Raw genomic sequence first — 25619 nt, forward strand, 5'->3', positions numbered from 1 at the left:
TTCTACCTGGAGTTTTAAACTCAAAGCATACTTTTCTAGCTTGAATAACCTGGTCTTAGTTTTACTGTAGATACCAATCAGCTACATGAGCCCAGGTAATGACATTTATACATTGACAGAGTATAAAATTTGCAGCTGAAATAAAGCTGTACCCATGAATCTGAGGGTAAAACTTGCATAAACAGAAGTGAGCTCTTTGTGATAGATTTCTTCTCACTGCTTCACCAGGAACAGTACAGCTGTTAATCTGGAAATTCATCCTAAGCAGTGTAGATATGACATAAACTCTGGTGCTGTCCTGTATTTGACACACAAGGAAAGTACAGAGCCTTCTGTCAATACCGACACCTCACTCTAAGCTGTTTGAGCTCACACATCTCTTCAACATCACCAGAGGACCGGCAGGCAGGACACTATATAAATTCAGGGAGTTGCTTTGAAAGAACTGCTGGAAGAAACTTTTTCCTCCGTGGAGAACGACAGCACAGCTCAGTGCATTTGAAGACATTTAATACTGAACTTGTGTCAGCAGTGTGGGAGCCGGGTGGCCAGCGCCGTGCACTGGATACCGCCTGATGCTGGCCACTCACCCCGAGGGGACCTCGACCTGCGCACGAAACTCCTTCTGTCTTCTGCACGGCTCTGCCCCACTCAAAGCATCGCTCCGCACTCCCAGCAGCGCGAAGCGGCCCCGGGCCGACGGAATCAGCCCAGCGCTGCCCCGGAGCCCGCAGCCCTCCCTGCAGAGCCCGGCTGTCCCCAGCGAACGGGCCGAGCCGGCCGGGCCGGGTCCCGGGGCAGCCGCGGCAGGGTCCCCGCCGGCCCCGGCCCGGGACCGAGCTGTCCCCGCGCCGCCTCGGGAACCCGCCCGGCTCCGCTCCCGCGCCGGGACGGCGCGGACTTGTTGCTGCCGCTGCCGCCGCCGCCGCCGTTCCCGGGGCTCCGGGGCTCCGGCCCCGCGGCCGCCCGGGGAGCGCCCGGCGGCGCCGCGAGGCTCCGCCCGCCCCGCGCCCCCCGCGTGTGCTGCCCGCCGCTCCCGCCGCACCTGCCCGCCCGGCCCGCGGCACCTGCCGCCCGCCCGGCCCGCGGCACCCGCAGCCCGGCCGGCCTCACCATTGTGGTTGACCCAGGTCGGCTTCAGCAGCTTCATTGTTCCCCGCCCGGGGCCCCCGCCGGCCTCCGCCCTCGGGACCCCAGGGCGGCTCCGCCCGGGCTGCCTCCGCGGCCGCGGCGCTCAGCGGCGGCCGGCCACCATGGGCCCGCGCCCGGCGCCGCAGTGCCCGCGCCCCCGGCCGGCCCGAGCCGCCTCAGCGCCGCTCCATGTCCCGGTGCCGCCGCCCCGCCGCATCCCCCGCCCGGCGCCGCCGGCGATCCGGCACCGCCGGAACTCGGCACCTGGCAACCGCCTAACCGGCCCGGCGGGAAACAGCGCCCCCGACCCCGCCGTTCCCCCGCCGGGCGCCGCCCGCCCTGCAGCGCGGCCGGGCGCCCCCTGCCGGGCGGAGCGGGCTCTGCCGCGGGGGGCGCCCTCCGGAACGTTGGTGCGCCGGAACGGAGGACGCGGGGTCGGAGCGCGGCCGGCGGGCCCGCGGCGCGGCGCGGGGCCATGTGGGCGGCGGCGGCGGCGGCGCGGGGGCTCCGCGGGGCCCGGCTCAGGTAGGGCCGGGACCGCGCTCCGGGACCGCGGGGAGGGAGCCCGGGAAGCGCCCCTTAGCCACTGTGCCTGCCCAGCCCGCTCCCGCCCGCTTCTGGGGCCGGTCCCGGGCTGGGCCCCTGCCCCTGGAGAAGTCGGTGCCCTGGCAGCTGAGCCCGGTTCATTCTCCCGTGACTGCCGCAGAGACACCGCAGCCGGCATCGCTCTCCTAATCTGAATGGCGGTGGTCTGACCTCTCCCGTACCAGCTCCTCAAAGGGGTCATTGCCAGAGCTTAAAAATAAAACTGCTATAACCTATCCAAAAACTGTATCTCTTTCACTCCTCGGTACCCTGGTGGGCTCACACCCACCATTTTAGGGATCAGTTACCTAGATCAAGGGTGTGAGGTCATCTCTAGGCAAACGCTGTATCCTGCCATGCATGAAGTGGCCGAAGATGGTTCAGAACTCCTCGCTGCAAAATGTGAATAACAAACAGCTCCTGTGCAGAATCAATGACACCAGAGCCAGTTCCTCCTCATGCCTTATATTATTTTTCCTCCTGCAGCTCTTGGCTGCCCCAGAGGGGCCCGCTCCGAGGGAGTCACTGGCAGAGCTCATTGCTGGAGTCCAGGACATCCCTCCCTGTGAGGTGAGTGCAGCTTTCTTGGAGTTACACAGAAGTGTTCTCATCCATTGGGGGAACACAAATTTAACCTTTAACTGTACATGTTTAAGTCTCTCTATGCCAAAGCAGTTGGGAACTGTCAGCCTCTTGTGGAGAGCTCAGGGGTGATACAGTTACCACTTTGTGCTTGTGGGGAGCAGAACTACAGAACGCAGCTGGAAATGTGGGGATTCACGCAGTGCTCCAGAATTCCCTGCTGGGCAGCACCAGTGAAAGCCTGGCTGAACCAGAAATGCTTTGCTGTGAAGGCAGAGACAGCCTATGTGTATTTCTGTACAACGTTTCAGTGTCTGTCTTTTGTTTTGATGCAGCTTGATTTAAAATACCTGGGGACTGTTTCACACCATAAATGCCGTTTGTTCAGTCTGCCAGGCAGGAATGAGGGTCACTTTGTAGAGTGTGCAATGGTATCTTGGATCTGCATGGAGAAGTAACATCTACAGCCTGAACTTGGCTCCAAATGCAGAAATTTTAGAAGCATGTCTAAAACCACTTAAAGTCTTTAATGTGAAATAACAGGAATATTTATTAAAGGCCAGGTTGGATGGGGCTTGGAGCAACCTGGTCTAGTGAAAGGTTTCTCTGCCCATGGCAGGGGATTAGAACCATGTGAGGCTAAAGGTCCTTTCCAGCACAAGCCACTTGTATGACAGACCTGCTAGGCTGCACTCTGAGTCAGTTAAAACAATTCTATTTTTTGTGGAATCTCCTCAGGTTATTCTGATGTTCCACACAAAATTGCTTTTCCCAGGCAGTTGCAGTTCTCTCTATAGAAAATCTCAGCAGACCTGTCACTGGCTCCTGGAAATTGTATTACTTGAATAAAGCTAATGGCTGGAACTCGTGTCAGGGACAAATTAAGCAATGGAAAAGAAAATGAAAGTTGTTGGTGTTGAATTAAAGGACAAAATATCTTCTTTCATTTGCTATTTTCCTTGTAGAGCACAACCAAAGAAGAAAAAGAAAGTGGATGTGAAGAAAGAGCAAGCACAGAAGGAACGTATGAAGAAAAAGCTTAAAAAGTTGGAAAAAGCTGCCCCAGAACTGATTCCAATTGAGGATTTTATAACACCACTGAAGTACTCAGAGAGCAACAGGTCAGTGGGTCTGTCTCTCACCATGCACCTGCACCCACAGTGAACTTTTTTCTCTGCACAACTGCAACATGGTGCTACCCTTGGTACAAAACCATACCCACTTCCATCAGGCCAAAAATGTGGAAAGGAAATATTGTTTGTTCTTGCTAAAAAATAATGAAAACCAGTGAATTTCCTGTTAGAGTGACTGGAAGTCCTCACAAATTGACCACATTATTAGTGAATTCAGTGTGTTCTCTGGGTTTGCTGGGGATTTTTTGCCTGGTGGTGGGATTTCTGGTTTTAGTTTGGTTTTGGAGTCAGGCTGTTTTTCTCCACTACAATGTTGTCCTTCTCTTCATCAGGGTGCGAAGTCTTCCTGCGCTTTCTCCTGAAGAGTCTGAAAGAAGAGTTCTACTTTTGAAGAAATGGTGTGTGTTTAAGCAGAAACAAGATGAGGCAGAAAAGAATGCAATTAAAGCCCTTGTAGAATCTCAGCAGGAGGCACTGAAGGAGCTGCAGCTGGAATCTGAGGAGCTGTACCAGGCAGCAATCCGGAGGGACGAGGAGCTCTTCCCCTTCCAGAGGGACGGACCCAGTTACACCCCTCCCCTTCCTGGCTATGATCCCCCGGAAGGAAAGTGCACTGACATCACCAAGGTGTACACACAGTGACAGGGGAGCTCCTGCTTCAGCTGCCACGAGGTGCTCAGCGACTGAAGGAACAAAGATTGGAGTAATAAACAATTCTTCCTGCAGGTTGCAACACTGCAGGGTGTGACTGTAAATAAAAATAAATGAAGTATCTCTGTTTTAATGACTATCCAGGTAATAACACACCTAGCAAAGCTACACAACCTTACACAGTGGCAAAACCAATTTTAAAATTCTTATATTGCCATGTAACTGTTGTTTGCCCTAATACAAACCAGATCTCTCTCTATATTCACTTAAACTTTTATTTTTTAGTAGTTTTGAATACTGTCACAACACACACCACCAATCAAGAGCAGTTCCACAGAGGGGCAGTTTCAGGGTGTGCAGCCCACAGGTGAAAAGCTGTTCAACTACCACGGCCCTGATTCTGGAAAGTGTCTTTTAAATGCCAGTGTTTGGGATTGTCCTGAGCCTGCAAGGAACAGTCCCAGCTTGGGTTTTTTCCCCCATCTGGCAGGCCTGGGGTGAGTACCTTTTTCCAGAAGTGCTCAATGACAGCTGGTAGAGCAAGAGCCCCTCTAGCAAGAGCTAGAAAGACATCTTGAAAGATGCCTGCCGAGATGAAATCCTGAAGTGTAAGTCAGCAGTAAAAGCCCACAATCAAATTAAGCACCTCAAATCTCCCTTTAAAAATATTCAGGGCTTAAATAAAATTTCAGAATTTTTAAGCAAGTGCTAAAGTATTGTAGGGCAGAGCAACAGTTGAATAACTTCAAGATGATATGGAAGGAAAAAAAAAAGTTCAGCATAATTCTGAATTGTGTATTATGTTACTGACCAAACACAGAAAACAGTCTTGTTAATTTGATTTGTCATGGTCAAGTGGTAGATACCAGTCAGGTGGGGGGCTCTTCCTGAGCTTCCACACTGGAGCATATTTCTGTTTTTCCATAACTCGAGCTCTTTCACTCTTGCACAAAGCTTCCTGAAATACAGGAAAAAAATATTATCATAATAGTGCTAGATGTTCCAGTTATACAGAGCTGATTTCCTACTCTGAATAACTGAGATAAAAGAAATAAAAATTTATCATGCTTAAGCAGAAGTGCTAAATGTTATCTACGTAAACCAGAATACAAGCTTTTAACTAAGTCATATTTATATTTTGCCTCTGGCTCTCAAGTTACACACTGTGGAACCCTGCGGAGCCTGTGCCGCAGGGCTGGTGTCGCGCAGTGTCCGCGGGGCTGGAGCCAGGGGCAACTCCTTTTCCCTGTAACGTGGCGGGTTTTCCTTTTAGGAAGGAAACGTCAGAGTATTTACAGCTGAAAACACTCCCTGGATCCTCCTTTAACCTGCCCACCTCCGGCGCCTGCTTTCCCAAACCCTCCCCAAGCCCCGCGGCCGCGGGGTTTCGGTCCCGGCGGCCCTGGAGCCGCGGGCGGGCCGGGAGCGGGCCGGGGCCGGTACCTGCGCGGCGGCGGCGCGGTCCCTCTCCCAGGCGCGGCAGGCCTCGTAGTCCTCCCGCCAGCGGCCGCAGTCCGGCAGCTCCCCGTGCGCGTAGTAGTGGTGGAAGGCGTGGCGCAGCCCGCGGCAGTGCTTCCACTCCCCCCAGTAGTCCTCGCACGAGCGCGGCGGCTGCGGACGGACATGGGCGGGGAGCACCGAGCCCCGCCGGGCCGCACCGAGCCCCGCCGGGCAGCACCGAGCCCCGCCGGGCCGCACCGAGCCCCGCCGGGCCGCACCGAGCCCCGCCCGACCCCGGCCCCGCCGCCCCCCGGCCCGCTCACCCGCCAGGAGCCGCCCGTGCCCGCCATGCTGCCCGCCGCCAATGGCCACCGCGCTTACGGCGGCGCCCGCAGCCGCGGCCAATGGCGAGCGGCGGCACAAAGCGGCCCCGGGCCCGGCAGCCAATGGCTGCGCGGCACGTGACCAGCGCAGGCCGGGCCGGCCCTCGGCCTGGCCGGAATCACCACACACGGACGCGGCTGGGAACGAGGAACTTTACTCGGAGGAGTAAAAACTACGCAGGGTTGCACCCGGGTACGCTCGCCGGCAAACGAGAGGGCGCACAGGATACACTCGCACCGTTCCAAAGCGGGCAGTACAGCTGCGTCCCTCCTCTCCCTACACGTGCCACGAGATTCCTACGCTACGTTATAGTATTTGAACTATTAAAAGGCATGTTATTAATTATAAATATAAAAAGCAATTACAGGGGGGTTGCTTAGAATGATTAATAACCCAACACCTGAAGCTAAGCTCAAAGAAACTCCCTGCACTAAAATCCTAGACACCAAAGTCACCCTTCATTTGCACCACACCAAAAAGCTGATCTTAAATTGTGGCAAAATATATATAAAGGGAGGAAAATACCAAGCACAGAGCAACATGAGATCATCATAACTCAGGAGATGAGGGGAAGATGTAGTCTAACTGGACCCTTAATAAGGTAGAGCTTGTTGGTTCTGCTTCTCAGGTTTACCACAGATCTGCATTCCCTTCTTTACAACACATACACAAAGCTTCTTCCAAATTCCCAGAACTTAATTTTCAGCTGAAAATTAAGACAGTCTGACAGCTCCAGATCTAAACATGAAACCGAAACCAAAACACCTGTTAAGTGCTTCTGTGTTGCAAAACAATCTCTCAACTGCAATTACTAAGATCCAAGATGCTGCACCTGTTATTTTATTTTCTCCCTAACTAGCTGAAGGTACCACAACTTAGGGCTTTCTTCCTTTTTTGCGCAGGGACTGGCCTTCTCCTGAAAAGGCAATAAACCGGCTTCCAGATTCATCCTGGAAAAAAGAAAGGGAAAAAAGGTTTTACCTCTTGGCTCACTGCTTTTGTATGATGAAAGCTGAACAACTGTTAGCAAGAATGCTCCATCAGAGCAGCCACTGAGTGTAGACATTTCACATCCTTAATTTAGATAAAAAGCACTTTCTGAAAATAAAATAGTAGCATTTTGGTGACTTTTCAGCCAACTGGCTTAATAAACCGACACCAGGCCAATCAGTAACAAGGACATCAGAGGTTGCTTCACATGACTCAAACCATTCTAAACTACTACCACTTTTTAATGGAAGCATGCTGTAAAAAAATCAAGGGGAAAGACAGAGGGACCAGACTTGCATCTTAGTTCTAATGTTCTAATTCTGTGCAAAACTGGGGAGGATACAACTTCATATACCTCTTCCACTTTCTTGACCAGTGGACGTGAATTCCGAATGAATGTGATTCTACCAATCTTGAAGTCATAGTTGGGAATTCCTCTGGAAAAGAAGCATAAAAACATTATGTTTTTATACTGTTGAATTTTCCACACAGAGGCCTATTCTGAACTGGACACAGAGACAACTACTCTGTGTCTGTCAGTGTAATACCAACACTGACTGCACATTTTCATTTCTAAATAACTCCAGAGTTAAAGCACTGAATTATTTTCTGAAGATAGGCACAGATTGCAGAAGTAAATAATCAAATACTGGAGTTGTTGTGGAAGCTTGTCCACATGTATGTTTCTACTAGCCTGTGGATAAGAAAGACTATTTTCTAAGGCAAACTCATGACAAAATTAGTTAGTTTATATTACAGAAGCAGGGAAAAAAACCCAAACTCTGCTCAAACACTATACTTCACTGGCTTACAAGTGAATGATACCTTCGGATGTCTCCTGGTTTAATTGGTGAGGGACTGGGCTCCACACCTTTCTTCTTGCCATCCAATCTGTTCCCAGATCCAGAGAATGCCTGTGGATACATAATCAGTTTTAATTGAACTCCTGGCATTTGAAAGCACACTTCACAAGGACATTATATCTGTAAAATCTTACAGCAATTTTTATTTAGTTATTTAACTCAGCATGATTCTTTTTGGTACATATAAGCTGATGAATCATGGGTGTAGGAGTCTGTTTCAACCTCTCATCTGCCCTTTGCAGAGAACAATTCATGCTGCTCCTGGCTGTGATGACACAAAACATTCACAGGCACTTACCAGTTAAATAACAAGCATCTATAAGAACAGGTACTGATATTTTGCAGTTGTTCAGAACAACTTTCCCTCACCATTTCACAGCATTCAGAAACCAGCAGAAACAGGGCACTTACACGAAATCCTATATCGCTCACATACCCACTGTGGTCTGCTTCCACATCCTGTGAGGGGAAAAACAAGTTCATGTTGTTTGTGTTCTGACATGCACATGCCATGAAAACTGTTCCAAGTATTTCTGGCCAAACAAAGCTTCAGAACAATCACTTGTCAAACCAAGACACTTTCTTAAAACAACAGTTGGTAAACACCAGTCCCCTAAGTAACACATGCAAAGGCTTCTGGCAAGTAAAATTTACTCTACAGAACTTGTTTAAATAAAAAAAAAAAAATTATGTTGGCACTTCCCCCACAGTCAACAGTGACTTCTAGGGGATGCATTTTGGAAGAACAAAAGTTTAACATACTGCGGTCTCTTCATGTTGTGCACTTCTTTCTGGTTCTTTGTATCCCAAAGGAGCATCAAAATCCACCTATTTACACAAGAAGCATGAAAAAACCCATTATTAATATTTTTCTTTAAATCATAAGCTTTATACTACTATTCCTCAAAACTTCATGAACTATTACCACTGCGTTTGAGCTAAAAAGAACTAAGGTTTGGTTGTTAAACATTTTAACTCAGAACTAAAAAAGGACCAAGCCTACTAGGAATTAACCTTAGCATGTAATGGAAACAAAGCAGTAAAACAGCTCCACAATATCACTGGAGTGTGAGTCAAGACAAGGCTATTAAATAAAACTCAGATAAAACATGCCAAAGTTAAACATTAAATTCTAGGCATGGTAGTCACCTGATGGTGCATGAAGTACTAATCGGGATCACAGAAGGGGTTACAAAGGCACATGAGTACTCCCAAGTGAGTCATCTTCCCCACCCCATGGATTGCACCTTTCTTGCAGCATCAGCTGGGCTGGGTATGCAGAGCTATCACTGCCTTCCCCTCTTGGGAGGACAGTTAAGGCAGGCCTTCCCCATCAGCTTTAACTTACATTCATATCACACTCTATGATGGACACAGCCTTATCTGGTTTGGTCTCCATTACCCGAAGCTCATAGATCTGAAACAGTCATAGATATTTCAAGATTGCATTATGTGTAAGGAAAGCATATCTAAACCTTCCCCTCCAGACCTGAAGTAAGTACTCTTTAGGTTGATAAGAATAAATATTGCAGGGTCTCTACAGAATTTAAAAGCAAAAGTTTTTAACTTAGAAGCCAGAGAACCCATTACTGCACCTTGCTGCACTCTTACTGTACTTTAACCTCCATTTTTGAAAACAAATTCTGAATTTAGGATAAATTATTTCCCTTCACTTGTGAAAACTTCAACAGCACAAACATTTATTTTCTTGTGAGTCCAAAGAAATTTAAACAGCAGCTCAGAAAAAGACTTAGCTGACTCCTTTTTCCCTCCAACAGAAAGCCAACTGTGAAATCTGCCACGTGGGATTACTTGTCCAAAACACTGCACAGCTCTGAGTTGATTGTTTTAATACCAACATCCAACACTAATAGTAGTCTACAACCCTCAACCTTACACTGTACCTTTTCATTGTAGTTGATGGCAATCACATCCCCAGTAGTTAGACAGGCGAAGTTCCTCAATGCATTTTCCAGTCTTTGCAGTATGTTAAGATGAAATATTTATTTTCAGTGAAATATCAAAGCCTTAAAATCACCATACTGTAGATCACTAATCCTTAGTTTCTCAAACATGGTTTAAAAGCCATCAGTACTGCATATAGGATTTTAGGATATATAAATTCTTCAAAGGGGGACTCAAAACTCATTAGATTTTAAGCCAACACTCCTCCTTCTTCAGACCACACTTTGTTCCAACAGTTGACCACATCTCTGTACATCAGCTCTGCATCCCTTTTGTTTTCAGAAGGGGCAGCAGTGGCCATGTACTACTGGAAGTGTATGAGCCACGTAAGACAAGCTCGCTCTGTTTCATCATTCCAATTTGGAAGCAAATTTTTTCTCCTTTATTCCATAATTGAATAGGAAGGATACACAGCTTTGGGATTGGTGATGTCAAGAAAATCTGGACTTTGTGGCTGAAATTTTGAGTAAGTAGCAACTTGCAGATTCACACTCTCCACTTGCACCAGGCCTCCTTCTTCCAGCAGCAAATTCTGCATCATCTGCAAGAATGGAGACAAACACACACAGCCCTATCAACGTGTCTGATGTTTTCAAATCTCTCTCCTGTGTATATCAGCTCTTGTGTATATTCAATTTCAGGAAAAACAGTCAGGTGAACGTTAAAAGCAGTCTGCTTTGCTAAGTTAAACTTCTGCAGAAGGAAGCCTGAGCCAGAACTGAAGGCTGTTGTAGGAACACAACCAGCAGAGACAGGCACTGTCAGGAAACATTCACGTCCTTAATATTAAGCCTGGCAACTCCCTAATCCTACTTTTCAGGTTCTGACAGTCCAGCATGAGGCAGCTCACCCAGTGTGGAAGGTAACAGATGCCCTCGTCAGCCACAAACTCAAGCACTCCACAGTGAGTCATTCTGTCTGAGTTCTTGTTGGTCAGCTTGAACAGCATGGGGTAAGTAATATTAAGGCGGCCTAGTGAGAAAGGAGAAAAAAGTTTGCTTTATTAAAAGCCCCTCTGAAAGCTCTGAAGCTTTCAGAGATCAATCACCAAGAGAATGGGCCACTCACACCAATATCCCAACTGCTCAAAATACCAGAGAAAGCAGATGTACAACTCCAGTGTTGGCATGGCACTCAGAACTTTAAATGCTCAGGGAGGCCAATATTTCATATGTCTGTGCTTGAAGGCAGAAAAGCCCCATGAATTCTGACAGAAAAAATACCTTTAAAATACATTTCTTAAACTAATTATTCTCACAGTACTGATTTAAGACTTAAATAAATAAGTAAAATACTGTGGTATTTGCCTACACATTTGCTCCTATTTCTAATATTGTTATTCCAGAATAATGCATTCACTTACTGAGTTGATCCAAAGCTGATGGTGGCATAATTACTGCAGAAATGAATAAGAATGTGAAATTAGGAAAAGTACATCTGTATAAGAGTACATAACACACAATTTTATCCTTCCTTTCTCTAAAATCTCTTTAAAAAAAAGGGCAGATTCTACAATCTTCAAATTTATTTTTTAGACAGAGAGTTCAGTAGAATCAGTCATGACAAATATCCCTGCAATGTGGATATTTCAGAATTACAATCAGGGAAAAAACAAAAGAGAAGACAAGGTTTTACAATATTATTATTCAAGAATTACTTTCCCAAAGCTAATTTTATTCGTTAGGGTTCCCAACTCAAAACAACATAGCATTAGTCTGACACCTTGAAAACTAAGTGACTTTCTTTATACAAATTAAAAAGCGCAACACGGTGCAGGGGAGAAACTCCTCAATCATAAACTTCCATGGCTCACACTAGATACAAGATTTTAAGAAGAAATTTTGTAGATGAAGTCTGTTCCTTCTGATACTCATAAACCCCGAGTCGGTAATCATTTTTAGTTACCGAGTAATGCATGGCACATGACCCCTCCTCCTTCCTCAAACCCAGCCCAGGGTGCTCAGCACTCTGTCACCGTGTTTTCAATATTCCTGCTGCCTTGGCCAAAAGCTGCAAGACTTGACACTATTCAAAAACACTCTTCTAACAGTTTATTAGTCAAAATAAAACATGCACATACTCTTCCCGCCTTTCTCCACATCTGACCTGTCATTAGGTCCGGCAAGCATGGATACCGAGAAGCAGCGGTACTGGGTTGAAAAACGGTTCTGGAACACCCGGGGAATGGGGTGGTCAAACATATTAAAAGAGAACTAGAGGGGGAAAAACAACATACAGAGAAGAACGCAATCATCAGTATCTAGAGCACACAAAGCGACACAGCACCCACTGAGGGCTCCTGCAGTGTCGCCGCCGTGACGCGGCCCCTCCCGGCCGCCCCCCGCTCTCACCATGGCGGCGGCGGCGGCGGGCGCTCCCTCGGGGCCGCCGGGCCGGGCCGGGCCGGGCCAGCGCCGCTCGTTCCCCTCACGGGCCGTGCCGGGCCCCACCCAGGCCCCGCCCCTCCCAGCGTGCCGCGCGGCGCCGCCCACTCGGGCGGCCATTGCGGGTGAGGGCGGAAGATGGGCCTTCGCGCCCTCCGACGCGATCATCGTCAGGAGTCTCTTCTGCTCGCTAGGCTTCTCTTCGGTCACTGGGTGTTGATGCGGCCCTGCTGCCCCTTCTCCGAGCTCCCTTTAATGGCAAAGCTTACAACTTGCCCTCAGAAAAGATGGCGGACACAGCGACAAGACCAGGCCAGGGTGCTTCCGGCCGAGGCCCTCTTGGGATTGGCCAGCAGCGAGTATCGTCACCGTATTCTCCGCATCCCATTGGCGAGGCCCAGGAAAGGACTTGGCATCTCGCTCTGCAGAGGCGGGGTGGGCGCGTTCCTATTGGCCAGTGCTGCGTGAGGCGCGGACCAATGAGAGGCGGCGCTGGTTTGGCGCTCAGTTTGAGCGGCGCGGCCCGCGGCTGCCGCCCGTTCCCGCCGCCCTCCCGTTCCCGCCATGTTCGTCTCCGACTGCCGCCGCGAGTTCTACGACCTGATCGCCACCCAGGTGCGGGCAGCGCGCCGGGACCGGGCCGGAGTGGCTCCCGGGGCGCCCCGGCGGCGGGCGGGGCCGCCTCCCCTGGGGCTCTCCCCGCTCTGTGTTCTGGCCGCCTCACGGCGCAGGGTCGGTGCCCGCGGTGGCTGAGGCGCTGCGGTGCTCCGGGGCGGCGGTGGTCTCGCTCTGGGGCCGCAGAGCGGGGGTCGGTGGCGGGAGCACCGGCCGGGCGGCCGCGCTGAGGGCGGCGGGTCCGGCCGTCAGCCGGCTGGTTAAAATCCCTTTCCCAGGTGTTTTCCCCTTCCCTACCTTAGGAACCCTGGACACAGCAGCGTCAGCGTGATGAGGTCTTGCTGGGGATTTCACTCAGGGTTCGCCTCCTTCCGCAAAAGTGTTCTTGTGTGCTCTGGATCTCAGGCTTAACCATGACATCGCTGAACCATTTAAAAAAATATCTTTATAACCATTTTGATGTTATTTGCCCAGACACTAAATACTGTTTTCTGTTATCTTTAATGTTTTTCCTGCAATCTTGTAGCACATTTGTTTGCTGCTTGTATTTTTGCAGGGCTTGGTTAACTCCTTTCACTGTGGTAAGGTGGTGAAGCTTTTATTGGACAGTCTTTTAACATTTCTACCAAGGAAATGATATTATAGACTGTGCAAATGAAAGCATTTGTCTTAATTTCTCCAGCTGAGCAAAACGTCAAAACACCCTTCCCTGAAGACCTAAAACAACACTCTCACAAAACAAACAAAAAACCAACCAACCAACCCTCTCCCTGCCACCCCCAAAAAAATACCAGCCAACCTTGATTTAAATGAATTTATTTCCCTAGTTGCCTTGCTTTTGCTACAGATTTTTTTAGTTAAAACTGTTGCAAATCTGTGCTGAAAACGAAGGCCATTCTAAACACTATGAAAATAATTGTAGGGCTTGACTAGGTGTGAAACTGTGGAAGTATGTGAGGTCCAGAGGAAACAGTAATTACCTATCCCTAAAGGAGCTGACACATTTTGGGTATAGGTGGAGTTGCTTGTTTTTAATATTGACAGATATCCAAATTTTGGTTGCAGGTCCATTCAGAAGCAATCTTGTTTTATGCTTGTGATGATTTCTATCTGAATTTCTGGTGTCTCAGTGTTCCATGGATTTCATGTACCAGCATGGTCTATTTGGCACCTATTCATACTATTATTTTGTTATTTTTACAGCGTGTTCTTCTTCTTGTTGCTTCAGATGTTGATGCATTATGTGCTTGTAAAATACTCCAAGTAAGTCTTGGTTCATTATCACTGCAAGCTGACAGTATGAGAAAATATGTATGCCCTAGGATCCTATACATGGGTGTGAACTAAGGAGAGGGGGAAGCTTTAATCTGCTTTTGTAACATTGGTTTCCATGAGTTATGGCACTGAAAACTGGGGAGTCATAATCTCAGAGCTCATATAGATTTGTCATTTGGGGTGGTTTTATTTTAAGGGTTTGTATGGAATAGACTCAGCCTGGTGTAGCATTGTCGGAGAGGCTGTTTCCCCTCCCCTCTGCTCACAGCTGTTGCTTCCTTGCAGGCTTTGTTTCAGTGTGACCACGTGCAATACACACTCGTGCCAGTGGCTGGGTGGCAAGAGCTTGAAACTGCCTTTCTGGAGCATAAAGATCAGGTGAAAAAATACTGGAAAATTTTTGGGCTGTAGCTCATCTTTTGTAAAGATAAACTGCTTTCCTTTCCCAATTTAGAATGTCAACCCTTAACTTATTGTTATTATTGTTATGGTTTCTTAAAGCTCATTACATTTTAACATACCAATAATAAACTTGTCAAGTTTTTAACATCACCTCCAACAAATGTGCTGTAATGTTGATAGAGTCAAATGGAGTTTGCACACATTTTGAGATAAAAAGGTGCAGGTTTTTGTGTTTTGCTTTAAAAAAAAATCTGCCTCAGAGGCATCAAATATTAGAAAATAAACAGAAGTTTTGGCAATGATGAGTGCTCTGTGGGTTTTGTAAGCATATTTTCAGTTTTCCATGTTTTCTGGCAATTTAAGTAATGAGCTTCTTTTCTTTTTCTGCTTTTGTTTGCAGTTCAAATACTTTGTTCTTATTAATTGTGGTGCTAATGTAGACCTCCTGGAAATCTTGCAGCCTGAAGAAGACACTTTTTTTTTTGTATGTGACAGTCACAGACCGATCAATGTAGTGAATGCTTACAATGACACCCAGGTAAAACTTTGCTTCCATAATAAAAGCCTCCCCACAGTGTGGTGGTGAGCAGTGTAGTGCTTTTCTGTGCTTGCAAAACTGGTTAGAAATTAGCTTGTAGGTCAGAAAGCAGCATTAATAAATAAATATTTGCAGTAGTAATGTACATGACCAGAAAAAAAATCATTTTTCCACTAGTGAAATGTCTAAAGTTAGCAATGTGGTAGTTGTCAGTAGTAAGCACCTGTTAATGTTGTTGCTATAAATCAAACTGCCATAAATCAGAGGATAAACATCCCTCCAGAATGTAACGTGTATTATTTCTCAGCATCTGGCAGCACCTAGAATTTTAAGTATTAAGCATAAATTATTTTATTTTAACAAGCATTAAAATGATAATTTTTTCAGTAATGCTCTAACAATGGAATATAGATTTTTACTCTTATTTTCTATAAATCAGTACGGGAGTTGCATTAAAAAACAAAGTTTTGTTATGCCAGGAATTAATACAGCCTAAATGAATTTTTGGTTTCTTTTCTAAGTAAGATTGCATTTTGCTCACTAAATAAGATACTTACTCTAAAATACAGTTTTCTCCTTGCTAGATTAAGCTGTTAGTCAAGCAAGATGATGATCTCGATATTCCTGCTTATGATGACATCTTCAGAGATGAGGAGGAGGAGGAAGAGGACTCAGAGAATGAAAGTGATGGCTCAGAACCCCATGAGAAGCGCAGACGTTTTGAAGAGGTTTGTTTCACTGCTGTGTTCTGAAAGGAAGAAAAATAACTATTGCATATATTTTACATCATCATAATATTTGAGTTTAAAAATTGTCTTCCATTAGATCACAAATCCAAGTGCAAGATTTAAAAATAATTACTACAACAGGTAGTTTCATATAAACAAGATATTTATTTATCTGAACTACACAGAAATATTTTCTCCAAATTAAAAAAAAAACTGTTTTGAACTTACTAATGTATAATTATTTGTATAATCAATGAACTGGAAAGATCTGTCTCTTAATATGTGCTGTGGGCTTGGCAGTCTAGCAATAGAACTTGTTTTGATATGAACTCCTTTTACAAAAAATGTGTTTGAGAAAATACAAGCTCACAAATCGTTTAGCAATGCATTTTGTCTGTGTTTGTAGCAGTAAACTAACAAAAGTATATTAAGTGTACACATGAAATTTAATTTGCCATGTTACTTGTAGCTTATTTTCTATTTATATTATAGAAGCAAACAAAGGCATGAGACCAGCAACATTAAAGGACAACTAAATATAAGGACATCCTTAGATTTAATATACATTTCATGTTATCTTTGTTATCTTCCCATTAGTATTGTACTTTTTTTCCCTAGTAATATAAGAAGGGCACTATTTAAGTCAAAGAAGCTGTCCAATTCAAAAGAAATTTACAAATACACAAAAGTTTTTCTAAGATCTGTTAAACATTTCACAAAGATCTTATGTGTGTTCATTGGAAATATTTTTGATAATACTTTCCACATTATATACTGTTAATGGCAATATATTTTTTAAGGAAAAGAAATATTTTTCATGAAAATTTTAATTACATTTTTACAATTAAATTTTAATAATTGAGAGAGCTAGATCTATTAATCTATTAGAATCTTTTTTCTAGCTTTTTAACATCCTGGAAATTAATTTACAGGAGGTAATAGAGAGGACGATGAAAAGGCGACAAAGGCGAGAATGGGAAGCACGAAGGTGTGTAAATGGTTTTTTTGTGTTACTTCTGTCTTTTTCATTCTTTGATTAAAAAAGATATCAAGCTGTGATTTGCAAGATGCTTTAGTTACAATTTTGTTTAGAACATTGAGAGAGATATTTAGTGTATAAAAATAAAGTGTTTAAATGGAGGAAATTTTAAATAGTAATTTTAAACTTGATTAGCAACAGGTACATTGGCTCACTTCAAACAGCTTTAATATTCTTATCTTGTCTGTCTTAGGGTGAAATTTTTTCCTTCTGTTTCCTACTTTTACAATCCCGCTACAGTAAATAGGAATGAGCAGGAACAAATCAGATAAAATGGAATTTAAGGAATAGTGACATAAAAAATTTTTCCTTTTTGCTTTTAGTGCATCTCAGTGTGGTTTCCATGTTGTTACTAAAGTCTAGTTGCCTTGCAGATAAACAATTTCTAGTGCAAGTTTAATATTTTTAATTGCTAAAATGAAATTTAAATATTAATCACCATTTCTGGCTTATTTTTTTAATTGGCTCCAATGACCAGTTCACCACTTATTCAAATCTGGGTTTTCTCCCCATTTTAGACGAGAAATTCTTTTTGATTATGAACAATATGAATACCATGGGACCTCAGTAAGTATAAACTCTGTTTGCCATAAAACTTTAAGATGACAGTGTAAAGGTAATTGGACAATATCCAATTTTATATTTATCTATTACAATTACATAATTATCTAATAATACTATTCAATATAATAATATTATTGCATCTCACTATTTTTGTATCTTATTGTTATATATATAAACTACATCATATATATACAAGTAGTTTAACTTTGTTTTATAGATTTTTTTTTTTAGATCTTTGCAAGGGTATCTACCCATTTACAAATATTGTCACAAAAATACTTGAGCATGTAGGGAGCTTGTTTGTCTTTCAAAGTGTCAGGATATCTCAAACACAGCACTTAGTACATCAAACTGTTCTTTCTATCATTTGGCCTATCTGATTATTTATATTTTATTAAGTGTTTGCTTTCTATGTAATGCAAGTTTACAGAGCTGTCTAGAATAATTTTCTTTCTACTTAATATCTTAGGAAGAAGCTGGCAGATTGTCAGACTCCAGGGTGCTTTCTAGGGCTTTAGTAATATGTGCTAGTACTTGGCAGATTGAACTGTTCTATTTGTTTAGTGAACTGTGTCATGTGTTCATTTGTCTTTCTGCTTCTCCCTCTTGTAGTCTGCAATGGTGATGTTTGATCTGGCATGGATAATGTCTAAGGACTTGAATGATATGCTGTGGTAGGTTTCCATCATTTTTTGTAGAGATTGGAAGCTTAAACCTGCCACAAGGCAGGCAAGATTTCCCAAAATTATTTGGTTTCACTATGAGATTCCAGTTTCTTTTGGGAGTGGATGCTTGTTTTCAAGTAGAGGATGCATCTGTGTAAATTAATTAAAAGCAACAACTGATTTTACATGGAAAAAGGGAGAATGGTACTATGTGTGTTTACAAAAGAGGGAATAATAATAGACAACGTTGTTATTAACTTCTCTGTACTACTGTTAAACAATGTTTGATTTGTCCTCTTACCTACTTAGAGGATTAAATATAATTTACCCTATTAGAATATTTGTCAGTTTAACCTTTTTTTTTTTTCTATTTCTTTTTTTTCAAAATAAATTTTAGGTGGGCTATTGTTGGCCTAACAGATCAATGGGTCCAAGAGAAAATCACTCAGTAAGAAATTTTTTTTTTTATCTTTCTTATTGTTATTCTTTCTTATTTATTTGTCTCTCTTTTAAAATTTAGTTTTTGGGATTAACTAGCAGCAATTAGTAGAAATCAGGAAACAATATATTTTTTATATATAAAAAATTATATCTGTATAATTATAACAGATATAAGTAATTAACAGTGATATTAAATATATTAATGCCTGAATGTTTTCTGTTGCCTTCCAAAGAAAGGAATCTATATCTTCAAAAAATTATTTTCTGTTATTTAGAATTTTTAAGCTAACTCTGTTTTTCACCAAACTATAAATCAATCACTTCTGATCTAGGAGGAAATTGTGTTTAATAGTAGTTTACCTGAGCATGAATTTGATACAGCTTTATTAAAGGAAAAAAACTTGTATGTTCTGTATCCTCCAGGTTCCTTTACAGTTTTAGATAACAAGTTTCAGATATTTTTTCTCTTTTTTTATTTCCTACTAGATATGATCAGAATTCTAGTATTACATGTGTGGACTTAAATTCTGGTGTTAATTCTTTACTAATACATGGACATTTAAAATAGATATGTGTAATAAGTAACTGATTTCTTTGATCAGTCTATTTTTTACACGTCTATTATTTTGTTTTGGTTTTGGGTTTTTTTGTGTTTGTTTTTTTGTTTGGTTGGGTTGGTTTGTTTTATTTTTTTAATTTTAATTGCCTGAGTAAAAAGATGAGTACTGAAAAAACATTATTTAACAAGTTGGGAGGGTTTAAAACTGTATCCATGATTTCCATGCTGCAGACTTTAAGAAGCATTTTTATTTTCTTGTAATCAAGAACAAAAATTCCCAGGCAGAAGGTGAAGTGAGAAATTTGTTTTTGTTTCAGAATGAAGTACGTGACCGACATCGGGATCCTGCAGCGCCACGTGTCCCGCCACAACCACCGCAACGAGGATGAGGAGAACTCTCTGTCCATTGACTGCATGAGAATTGCATTTGAATACGAGTATCCTTAAAGAAGGTCTGGGGTGAACTCCTCTGGAGTTTTTATCTAGGGAAAAAAAAATCCCAGCACCATCTCTGCTGAGAATGGAGATAAAATAAAATAAAGGGAAATCCAAATGTTTTGTTGTGCATGGATCCCTCTTTCAGCTGCTGGTGGGGCTTCAATTCAGCTTAACCTTCCAGAACTGGTTACAAGTCAACATTGCTACTCTTGGGTTCCATCACCTGAGCTTCTCACTGCATTTTATGCAGCACAGGCATACAATATGTAAAGGCAGCTGAATCCTTTCCTACTTGTGGAGTTTGTAGGGTCAGAGGATATTTGTGTTTGCAATTATTTGCCATAACTCCTGCTTAGCCTACGCCTGGCACTGTACCAGCACTGGTCTCTCTATGAAAGTCTCTGTAACACCTGCTACACTTCTGCCAGCCTCAAGCTTTGGTCTGTACAAGGGCAGAAGAGGCTTCAGGAGTTTTTGGCTGACATGGGGTGAGTTCTACAAATCTGGATCCTTTTTTTCAATTTCTTACAGGAAAATATTCAGAATAAAGCTTGCAAGTACTCAAGCTGTTGTTTTTTAAATATGTTTGTGGGGCTCTGAATAGGTGGCAGTGTCTCAGAGTTACACAACTTGTGTATTAGTTTACAAGGAACACTTGCTGTATGCTTTTATGGAATGGCAGCTCAGTAAAGTAACCTCTGCTTCCTTGCATTCACTTTTCAATGACTGAAAAAACAAATGCATACAAGTTAGACTTAACCTTGCTAAATTATCTAATAATTTTGAAAGTCCTGTGAGAAAAAGGCAAAATACTTGTTTCTTCTGGCATACTTGTCAATGATTCTTTTCCTTCTTTTCTTAGTTTGCCCTTGAAGCAAGTGAAACAGAAGTTTAATTCCATGGACATGTCATTGAAAGAAAATCTTCGGGAGATGATTGAAGAATCTGCAAACAAATTTGGGTAAATTGTTTTAAATACAAATGTTTTGTCTGAAAATCCTTTTCAATTAAGTGCAAATGTATGTATGAAGAAGATCTAATATGTTTTTAAAAATATGATTCTTAGATTGACAAAAATAACACTAGATTTGTTGCAAATGTTAGTATAAGGGTTTTTTTCATGTTCTTAAGATTAACATACTGGGAAGACAGCTGGTCAATGTTGATCATGTTTATTTATTGTTAATGTTTATTAATTATCATTACTCATTTTCTGGGTTTATTTCATTTTGCAGAATGAAAGATTTGCGAGTTCAGACTTTCAGCATTCACTTTGGCTTTAAGAACAAGTTCTCAGCAAGTGACATAGTTTATGCAACAACTTCTCTCATGGAGAACATAGAAAAAGAGGGGCCTGAAACAACTAATTTCATTAAGGCTTTGGACAGTCTCTCCAGGTACTGAAAATATGCCTTTTCAGTATTTTGCAATTTTATTTAGGGCAATATATTGGGATTATGGATTGAAAATATGAATTGTTTCTTCATAAGCTATTGAAGAAAAAAATCAAAGTATCTCTGTGAATAGTATTTAGATATAATTTTTATGTGAAAAACTTTGTTTTACTAAGGAAGTGTTTTTTTTTTTTCTTTTTGTTGCAGGGGTAACCTGGACAAGCTGCACCAAGGACTAGACCTAGCCAAAAAGCAGCTACGTGCCATTCAGCAGACAGTGGCCAGCTGTATTTGCACGAACCTTGTCATTTCCCAGGGGCCATTTCTCTATTGCTCCCTCATGGAGGTCAGAATTTTGTGTTTGAGCTCTCATTTGACTCTCTTTTTTTTGACTGTATCATCTTTGAATAAGTTTCTTTGGCACAGCAAGAATTACTCTGTAAAAAAGAACCTATTTCTCTGTACTGTGCTGTCCTCTGACGGGTCAATATTGACATTGCTCTGAACTTCCAAACGGCAGAATCACCCCTCATAAAGGGGAGAGGGCTTTGCTGCAAAGCTGGGCGAGTTCAACCTCCTGTATTGTACTGGCTCTTATTAGTGTTCTTTGAGCCACACAAAGCTTCTAGACTTGGTAGTAGATAATAAAACTGAGTAAGAATCATCTTGGGTTGTAATTTAAATAATTCTTCTTTTTCTAGGGCACACCAGATGTGAAACTGTTTTCCAAACCAGCGTCTCTATGTCTGCTTAGTAAATACTTACTGAAGTCATTCGTTTGCTCTGTAAGTAGATCAAAAGCATTTGACTCACAAACTTCTGGCTGGTGTAGTACTTAATGTTCTGTAGATACTTGCAGTTGATAATTCAAAGCATTATAGGAAACTATTAATAATGTTTTACTGCTAATTGATTGGATGATTTTAGCATATTTGTGAATGCTGCTCTAGGGAAGATTCCTATTTGGTGACTTCATAGCACTGAGTTTTCATTACTAAGATAATAACTATTTAAACATTTGTGTAATTTTCTAAGTTTTGAGGGAGTACATCACTGAAATTTCTATTAGTCCTTAAAGTGACTTTTATTGTAAGGAACAGTGTATTAAGAGATCCTGTAAAGAAACCACCTTCTGTTGAGCTGCAGAATATCTGTATCCTTAGGTGACTATTTATATGTTATTTCACGTGGAGAGCTGATATTAAATTGCTTTCTGAGCCTTGTTTAACCAAGAAGCTTTCTGACTTCCAGACAAAAAACAAGCGTTGCAAGCTGCTGCCCCTGGTCATGGCTGCACCCATGGATGTTGAACAGGGAACTGTGATCATGGTGGGGATTCCTCCAGAGACAGAAAGCTCAGACAAAAAGAAGTAAGCAAAGTATTTACAAGTTCTAAACCTGTCTCTGAAGCAAATATATTTTTTCTGTACCTATTTAACACTGACTATGTTGTCTTGAATTGTATCCTTCTCAAAGACAAACCTTCTGCATACAGGAGGTATGAGGTACTTTGAGGGAGGATACAGACCTTTAAACAAGATCTTACAATCCTTGCAAGGATTTTTCTTTTCCTTCCCTCTTAAAAGAGGGAAATAGTTTACCATATGTCCCATGACTTAATTTCTAAAAGCCTCCAATGTAAAATTTTTGCACATGAATAAGTGAGGTGTATGTTGAATATGCAGCACCTGTAAAAACATCTGGAATCCATTTCCACCTCTCAGCCAGGAAAAAATTCCTTGCTTCTACCTCAGTAAACATCCTTTCCCGTGGCACTCATTCATATTTCTGCTCCTGCCTCAGCTTTTTTGGAAGAGCCTTCGAGAAGGCTGCGGAGAGCACCAGGTCCCGGACGCTGCACAACCACTTCGAGATGTCGAGTGAGTAGCGGGGCCCGCAGGGGGCGGCGCTGCCGCGGCCGCGGGAGGCTCGGCCCGCGCTGCCTCCTGCTGCACAAAGCACAGAGCAGCCAGCCTAGCTCTGAGACAGTGTGCTCTGCATGCACTAACGCTTTGCACATGTCCACTTCGCTTTACAGTCCATGATGTTATCCGTGAAATCTTTAAATTTAGCAGCCAAACCAAGCGTGGTGCTGATGGGACACTTAAGCGGTGAAATCAGCCTGTCTTGCACATGCTTAATAAAAAGACAGGCTTTTTAAACAATATCTATGTTGAACATACACAGAAATATTCTTAGATATATGAAGTGTCTTCTCTGTTGTGGAGTGAGCACCTAAAAATTAGTTTGCTAGTATTTAAGTACAAAATAAAAAATGTCCCTTGTATTTTGCCCAAATAGCTTTTCCTCCTTAAAGATGGGTAGGAATATAAATTAGTATACTCAGGCTTATTGTTCTTCAAGAGAAGATACCTGATATATCTTCTGGTGATGTCTGGTATCTCTTTCAGTTATTTGCATCCTGTAATAAAATATTTCATATTTTAGTAATTGAATTGAAAACAGAAGATCGGAGCAAATTTCTGGATGCACTCATTTCTCTCTTGTCTTAAAGGTAAGACACAGTAAGGATTAATTTAAAAATGATTACAAATCAAGTAACCTGCCACTATCTATGTGTATATATATTCTATATTAGAATATTTTTTAAAAAGATGGCAACTTTTAGTGAAAATATAAATTGCAGCTAAGAGTTTCTTACAAAGACAACTGTTTTCCTTTGGAGAAGGAGGCAGACGATGTGAAAGCAAAATTTTTTCATCCTTAAGAGATTTATTTAAGTTTCATCATCTGTGAGCTTCTCTGTCATTGTTCCTAACATTTTATAGCTTTTTAATTTACAGTGTCGAGAGTAGCATCAGTTTGTGTTGTGAGAGAAATTGCAACATTAGTTTAATTGTAGGTGATCTTCTATTAGTGACATTTAATTCTGATGTCTTGTTTGAGCTCAGGATGGAATTTTGTCCATAGCAGTGCCACTGGCTTTGATGTTAATGCAGAATTTGCATTTTTCTTTCCCAGTGTTAGGGTTGTAGCCTAGATTGGTGTGTAGTTTTTACCTGTAAGAGAGATGGGGATATAAAAATTTAGTTGTGAAGTAGCTGCACAATAGTCCAAACCTGCTTGTTAGACAGCAGAGGCATGCATGGCTCACAAGATTTCTACATCCATTTGTTTCATTCTTTACACTTTGACTACTGATTGTTTTGTCTTCTGCTCTTATTATGCAGTGGTGCCTTTTGGCTTCTTGTGCTGGAAGCTGAGGAGGAGACCCTCTGAAATGATTTTGGATGTTCCAAAGTTCATGGTGCTGCAGTTTTGGTGTATCTTAGGTATTGGTACAGGCCTGGACTGGTGTTTTTATGCCTTTTGGGAGGTCAAAAGGATTTTGACACAGAGATATTGAACACTTCTTTTTCTAAATATCTGACCCTGGTAATGGCAAAGACTGTCACCTGGTATTTGTACATTGGATTTCTATTTATCAAGCCTGCCTTTATTAGTAGATGTACTCTTGTGATGTTCAGTTGTTGATTGATAAAAAAATAGGTTTTGGAGTTCCATATTTATATTACTGTTCAACTGTACTTTTAAAATTTTCTTGAATGCTTTTTATTTTTTTAAACAAACTATTTGAAACTCTCCTTGAAGTTCTAGAATGCTGAAAATGTTTTTTAGTGTTACCGGATTGAAGTCTTGCATTTTAATTGAAAGACTTGTTTTGTGAGAGGACTTTTAAGATTTCAGGGTTTTTAAAATCCAAATACTGAGTAACTGCCAAATATCAAATGAAAAATCCAGAGAATGCCAGTATCAATAAAACCTTTTTAGTCATGCCTTGTGATACTGTATTGTCACTTGTAGCTTGACTCTGGGAATAATTTTCCTGGAAGGAGGCTGAAGTACTACGATAATTCTGTGTAGAGTGTAGCACTATAAGTATTGACAGAGTAGCTTTTTGTGTTCCACAGCAGATTTCATGTTACTTTGGTCATATGAAATGGCTCATTGGCCTTACCCTGCTGAGCTCTGGTGGCTGTGTATATGTGTACATGTGGAATGCTCTTCTATTTGAAGTGTTTGCCTGAATTCACTGTGACTTCAATGTCTTCATGTATTGCAACAAATACATAAAGGTTATGTATCATTACATCATTCTTTGTACATATTTTAATACAGATTAATTTAATATTAAATGTGATTTAAATGTAGCCAACAGAAACCTAATTAAACTATTTTTATTCAAAAAAGAAGTTGGTTTGGATTTTAAATAACAATTTTATATGTAGTCATCTTATCTGAATAAAATCCCTGTGCCAAGGTGGGATGGCCAAAAAATTGTGCTTCCTAAGATAAAGCAATGCTGCCTTTTGGTTTTGCATGCTTCCTAGGTAGAATTGGCAATATATTGTATTGCACCTTACCAGCACATTTTGGGTTTTACACAGCATACAGAAATTGTCACTTTTCTGAACCACCTTGCAGGGCTTTAGGTCTCTGGAAATGGAAACACAGAAGTTTCTGCTGTCTTTTGAAAAAATAATGCCAGGCCAATTAATACGTAAATGGTACAAGTCTCTTTGACAGCAGAGAGCACTTCTAAATATTTTCACTTTGTCTTTCAGTTGCAAACTGCTCAGTGAATTAAATCAGATAAGTGTGGGAAATTTATCACAAAAGAATCACTGCCATTTCCTTAGTATTTAATAACTAACTAGTTCAGCCCTATCATATATTTAAGACTTCTTTTACTAGGTGACTGTCATGTTTTGAAAAATGGACAAATTTTCAGGCACAAGCACCCTTTCACTTCGGCATGTTCTGTTGTACTGGGAAGATGAGAAGTGGGAGCGAGTTTTTCTGCTAGGATATGTTGGTAATTGCTTTACTGC

The 25619-nt window shown here is 42.4% G+C and overlaps 5 protein-coding genes across 6 annotated transcripts in view; 2 read left to right on the forward strand and 3 right to left on the reverse strand.

The window, feature by feature from the left end:
* HIRA (histone cell cycle regulator) overlaps positions 1 to 1296 on the reverse strand; it is a 31544-nt gene extending 30248 nt beyond the window's left edge. The window contains exon 1 of one of the 2 annotated variants that reach the window (XM_021549858.4): positions 1114 to 1296. In XM_021549858.4, coding sequence (XP_021405533.3) covers positions 1114 to 1150 — 37 coding nt within the window. In that variant the 5' untranslated portion in view covers positions 1151 to 1296. The remainder of the gene's footprint in view (positions 1 to 1113) is intronic. The other variant, XM_021549859.4, reaches the window with a different exon arrangement.
* A 294-nt stretch (positions 1297 to 1590) lies between these two features.
* On the forward strand, positions 1591 to 4203 carry MRPL40 (mitochondrial ribosomal protein L40). The gene is made up of 4 exons (XM_021544545.4): positions 1591 to 1656; positions 2203 to 2286; positions 3264 to 3419; positions 3764 to 4203. The coding sequence occupies exons 1-4, from the start codon at positions 1607 to 1609 to the stop codon at positions 4071 to 4073; spliced, it is 600 nt and encodes a 199-aa protein (XP_021400220.1). The 5' UTR covers positions 1591 to 1606; the 3' UTR covers positions 4074 to 4203.
* A 136-nt stretch (positions 4204 to 4339) lies between these two features.
* C15H22orf39 (chromosome 15 C22orf39 homolog) lies at positions 4340 to 5888 on the reverse strand. The gene is made up of 3 exons (XM_021544546.4): positions 5846 to 5888; positions 5526 to 5693; positions 4340 to 5040 (listed from the first exon to the last, which is right to left on the reverse strand). Exons 1-3 carry the CDS (start codon positions 5870 to 5872, stop codon positions 4915 to 4917), a joined length of 321 nt encoding a protein of 106 aa, XP_021400221.1. The 5' UTR covers positions 5873 to 5888; the 3' UTR covers positions 4340 to 4914.
* Positions 5889 to 6044: 156 nt separating this feature from the next.
* On the reverse strand, positions 6045 to 12162 carry UFD1 (ubiquitin recognition factor in ER associated degradation 1). The gene is made up of 12 exons (XM_021544543.3): positions 12076 to 12162; positions 11805 to 11937; positions 11088 to 11120; positions 10575 to 10696; positions 10135 to 10265; positions 9664 to 9736; positions 9108 to 9176; positions 8522 to 8587; positions 8171 to 8218; positions 7722 to 7810; positions 7252 to 7333; positions 6045 to 6856 (listed from the first exon to the last, which is right to left on the reverse strand). Exons 1-12 carry the CDS (start codon positions 12076 to 12078, stop codon positions 6782 to 6784), a joined length of 924 nt encoding a protein of 307 aa, XP_021400218.1. The 5' UTR covers positions 12079 to 12162; the 3' UTR covers positions 6045 to 6781.
* A 451-nt stretch (positions 12163 to 12613) lies between these two features.
* On the forward strand, positions 12614 to 24980 carry CDC45 (cell division cycle 45). Its single transcript, XM_021544575.3, has 19 exons — positions 12614 to 12723; positions 13927 to 13986; positions 14284 to 14376; positions 14801 to 14938; positions 15523 to 15666; positions 16599 to 16654; positions 17224 to 17272; positions 17882 to 17943; positions 18332 to 18382; positions 19252 to 19371; positions 19729 to 19860; positions 20235 to 20333; positions 20608 to 20769; positions 20974 to 21112; positions 21468 to 21551; positions 22018 to 22136; positions 22570 to 22646; positions 23215 to 23281; positions 23958 to 24980. The coding sequence occupies exons 1-18, from the start codon at positions 12673 to 12675 to the stop codon at positions 23277 to 23279; spliced, it is 1701 nt and encodes a 566-aa protein (XP_021400250.2). The 5' UTR covers positions 12614 to 12672; the 3' UTR covers positions 23280 to 23281; positions 23958 to 24980.
* The last annotated feature ends 639 nt before the right edge of the window (positions 24981 to 25619 follow it).

Source organism: Lonchura striata, chromosome 15 (assembly GCF_050655825.1).
Source record: "Lonchura striata isolate lonStrDom1 chromosome 15, ASM5065582v1, whole genome shotgun sequence".
Taxonomy (NCBI): domain Eukaryota; kingdom Metazoa; phylum Chordata; class Aves; order Passeriformes; family Estrildidae; genus Lonchura; species Lonchura striata.

Excerpts from the sequence above, each read along its gene's own strand:
- MRPL40 (XM_021544545.4), top strand. The coding sequence starts at position 1,607 with ATGTGGGCGGCGGCGGCGGCGGCGCGGGGGCTCCGCGGGGCCCGGCTC. Across the intron at positions 1,657-2,202 it reads CTCCGCGGGGCCCGGCTCAG|CTCTTGGCTGCCCCAGAGGG; the intron begins GTAGGGCCGGGA and ends TTCCTCCTGCAG. Across the intron at positions 3,420-3,763 it reads AAGTACTCAGAGAGCAACAG|GGTGCGAAGTCTTCCTGCGC; the intron begins GTCAGTGGGTCT and ends TCTCTTCATCAG.
- C15H22orf39 (XM_021544546.4), bottom strand. The coding sequence starts at position 5,872 with ATGGCGGGCACGGGCGGCTCCTGGCGG. Across the intron at positions 5,694-5,845 it reads GCACGGGCGGCTCCTGGCGG|CCGCCGCGCTCGTGCGAGGA; the intron begins GTGAGCGGGCCG and ends GTCCGTCCGCAG. Across the intron at positions 5,041-5,525 it reads ACCGCGCCGCCGCCGCGCAG|GAAGCTTTGTGCAAGAGTGA; the intron begins GTACCGGCCCCG and ends CCTGTATTTCAG.
- UFD1 (XM_021544543.3), bottom strand. Across the intron at positions 10,697-11,087 it reads ATCAGCTTTGGATCAACTCA|GCCGCCTTAATATTACTTAC; the intron begins GTAAGTGAATGC and ends CTTTCTCACTAG. Across the intron at positions 7,334-7,721 it reads AAACCAGGAGACATCCGAAG|AGGAATTCCCAACTATGACT; the intron begins GTATCATTCACT and ends CTTCTTTTCCAG.
- CDC45 (XM_021544575.3), top strand. The coding sequence starts at position 12,673 with ATGTTCGTCTCCGACTGCCGCCGCGAGTTCTACGACCTGATCGCCACC. Across the intron at positions 15,667-16,598 it reads AGCGCAGACGTTTTGAAGAG|GAGGTAATAGAGAGGACGAT; the intron begins GTTTGTTTCACT and ends ATTAATTTACAG. Across the intron at positions 22,647-23,214 it reads CAACCACTTCGAGATGTCGA|TAATTGAATTGAAAACAGAA; the intron begins GTGAGTAGCGGG and ends TTCATATTTTAG.